The following is a 3,785-nucleotide window of genomic DNA, read 5'->3' on the forward strand; positions in this document are numbered from 1 at the left end:
TGCTAGATATTTTGGAAAACCCATTGATCCCAATACTGCTGTAATTGAACAATTGGGCATTGTCAAACAAGATTCACTAGCCTTCAATAAAATAGTCAAGGAGCACTGTTTGTTCAAATCTTCTAATTTAGTATGCTACAGAAGTGATAATTCAATTGCTCAATTAAAGAGTGGCGGTTTTATAAAAATAATACAATTTATAGTCGATCTTAAAAATAATGAAGAGTACACAGTTTATCAACCAATACATACTGAAGATAATTCCATTTGCAGCGACTTGAATTCTATGAAACAACTTGTCTACATTGGTAACGATTACGAATACGTCAGAACCGAAGAAATTGACAAACTATGTGTTTTTATGAAAGTAGGAGAAGTAACTTTTATTACTAATCTGCCAAATATGTTTTATAAATAAAAAAAAAAACATAGAGTCTAATTTAGAAAGTTATCCAGTAGCTGAACTTGCGTTTGTTCATTACAGGCAATCAAAATTGAATAGATACTTTTTACGGAAAATATTCCAAGTGCACCCCGGTTAGACAAAAAGAGTCATATGAGGGCTCATTTTCTTCGTCAGGAAAAGCCCTATAAAAGTTACTTATTAATTTGTATCAAAAACTTTATTTATTTGTTATCACTTATACATTATGTTCTGCTTTTTATTCATTATTCTCGATCTTTATACAACTGTTACATCACAATTTATTTTTTAGATCTCTTAAACAAATGTTATATCACTTTATTTTAATTTACGATTTTTATGTAATAATTTTATAAAAGAACTATTATAATAAAAACAAGGAGTAGCAAAGTTATTATTTTATTTACCTTAATCATCATACCTATTATATTCAGAGAACTAAAAAAATTATTTTCCATGTGAAACATCGACCAACATTTTCCCCGTGGATTTCCATGCGAAATTCCACATTGATTGTAAAATCCACGTGGATTTCCATGCGGAATTCCACATGGAAAATCCACATGGAATTCCACATGGCCATGTGGATTTTCCGCATGGAATTCCACATGACCGAGTGGAATTCCATGTGGATTTCCATATGGATTTCCACATGAAAAATCCGCATAAAAATCCACATGGATTTTATCACTAGGGTTACCATTATCAGATTGTCCAATTACAACCGTTGCAGCATCGTGGCCTTTGTAGATGTATTTATACAAATATTTGACTGCAGTAATACTTGAGACAATCTCCACATTAATATGGCAATCGAACGTTAGTAACAACGTAGTACAATGTGGAACAACCCATATGTTTTTTTCGTTATCATGACTTCTACGATAATGTGGGAACCCATTTTCATCCATTGTAGTCTGTTCTTGAAATTCCTTTGGAAAATTTTTTGAGCATTTTCCGTCTTTCATACACCAATCACCACAGGGACCATGAATCATATTTCTCATAACTATGTGAAATAAACGTGGATCTCTTATTTCAATTGGTATTTCGGCTGATATGTATTTGTCCACTATTTCTGGCGTGGTAATTTTATACCCTTGTTCCAATATAATTAATAAATGCATATGCGGTAAACCTCGTTTTTGAAATTCAATAACATACACATATGAAGCGATTTTTCCAAAAAAATTTTTCTTTATAACAGTATCAAGTAAACGTTCTTTTTTTAAATCAAAAACTCTCGCAACTAAATCTGGTCGGTCTGAAGCTTGCTGACCTGGTAATAAATTTTCTGATTTTTCAGGCCAATTAGGATTACATGTCATCGTTAGAAAAATATCCGGTCTCATTGACAATAGCCATTGCATCTTGATAACATTGCTGCATATAGCGAGGTGAGCCGATGAATGTTGATGGTAGAATTACAGTTTTACCTACATGACCATTTATGTCATTTGCACAGTTTCGCATATGATCATGTAAACCTTGGTACGTATCAGCTCGTAATTCTTTTTGATGGTATTTATGTCATTGAATCCTCTCTCGTTCAATTTTGACATAACTATCTACTACCCATTGTTGATACAATCTACGTCCTCTAATAATAGGATTAAATTCATTGTCTCTGATAGCTATGCGGTATTTAGTATAATCCAAACGCGTAAGCCGAGCACGTCGCTGAGTATTTGTACGCTCCATGTCTTGATGCCAACCTTGTGAACCGTAGGGGTAAAATAACGGATAAATCCATGATTCTATATTAGGATCTAAAGAACTAACAATTTGTAATGATTTTGTGTTTTTATTTCTAATAGTTACATATGATTCTGGTATTTCTCCATCAGCAGTTGTCGAAAATATTGCAGCAACTTCATTGACGCGTTGAAAATTATATCTACGGCTGTCTTGACCAGGCATTAATGAAAATAATAATTGCAATTCTGGTTGCGCTGAATCACCGTGTATATCACTTATTAGTTGCTGCAATTGTATTTCTTCATTCATCATTGCGTAAGATTTGGCATAAATGTTATTATCACGAATGATACTATCCAAAACTATCATTAATTGATAATCTATAACATTATTTTGCTGCATTCTATAATTTAAAGCTTCATTTTGATCCATTATAAAAAGTTGTCCATATGACAGATTTTCGCCATCGCTAGGATATAGTGCTGTATTCATTTGATAATATATCTGACCTTGTATTTTAAAACAGTATGGTCCTGGTCTACGTGTTTGAAAATTTACTAAATTGGCATTAAATGAGCCAAATGATAAAGAACTATTATAACTACGTATATTTTCAAAAAATGTGGGTGACTTAATATGTTCCCCTTGGAATAATCTTGACAGTTCTGGTGGAAAATCTGGAAACGTATCTAATTGAACACATCCATGGCCGCAACAATCATTAAACGATAATCCTTTATTCGATACTTTTTCGTCTTTAAAATGCTTAGCTTTACAATGTTCATGTTTACATATAACATCCATTGGTCCTAAATAATCTGGTTCTACTGTTTGTTGTAAATTACGATTGATGTCAATAATATTTTGGCGAGCGACGTACTTGTCGTCGGCGACGTTGATTTTCAGTTTCTTGAAATCGTCTTTTTTTCTGTGCAACCGCTGTTTCCTCACCAGTAATCTTTTGACGACCCATAGTTATTTCTTGTTATAACAATTATTCAAATATTGGAAGAATAGACAATTAAAAGAAATCTCTTATTATACTATAAAATTTTCCTGAATTTTATACTTCACAACGGACTTTTCACTAACCGAATATTCAATAAAATTTGAATATTAGTCACTTCATTAAATCAACAAAAATACTTCTTCCTTAATTTTTGTAAAGGAATTTAAATGTTATCACAATAATTTTAATTAATTACGCGATGGTCGAATTTGTAAACTCTCCAGCGCTATAAACGTCCGTGTGTGCAAAATGGTTTTTTTTTTAATCCCTCCATCCGATGAAAGTTGATAAGTATCAAATGCAAATTTTTTTTTTTAAATCATTCAACACAGATCATAAGTAATAGAATTAAAAACTAAGAGAATAGATGCTTATTTAAATATTCAAACTTATAAGAACGATTTAAATAATTTCATTATCTAATGAATCGATTATAAGTTCATTAATTAGGTTGATTACATATTGGTTTCGGGCATATGTAGTTTTTGGTATTTTTAGTTTAGTTTGGTTGTGGTTTTTGCAGTTTCAATGAGGCTTGGTGGTTCAAGTTAAGTATACAGTTAGGTGATAAAAATCAATAATAAATGTATAAATAAAAATACTTTTGAAATAAAGTTAATTTATTGTCTTTCCAAAAATACTGAATAATTCAGT

At 31.3% G+C, this 3,785-nt stretch overlaps 1 protein-coding gene across 1 annotated transcript; it reads right to left on the bottom strand.

Moving 5' to 3' along the window:
- Nucleotides 1–1,954: 1,954 nt before the first annotated feature.
- On the bottom strand, nucleotides 1,955–2,926 carry LOC131663349 (uncharacterized). The gene has a single exon (XM_058933711.1). It carries the CDS (start codon nucleotides 2,924–2,926, stop codon nucleotides 1,955–1,957), a length of 972 nt encoding a protein of 323 aa, XP_058789694.1.
- Between the last annotated feature and the right edge of the window lie 859 nt (nucleotides 2,927–3,785).

The sequence above is a fragment of the Phymastichus coffea genome, unplaced genomic scaffold (assembly GCF_024137745.1).
Source record: "Phymastichus coffea isolate CEN01 unplaced genomic scaffold, Cenicafe_Pcof_1.1 PCOF00033, whole genome shotgun sequence".
Lineage (NCBI taxonomy): Eukaryota > Metazoa > Arthropoda > Insecta > Hymenoptera > Eulophidae > Phymastichus > Phymastichus coffea.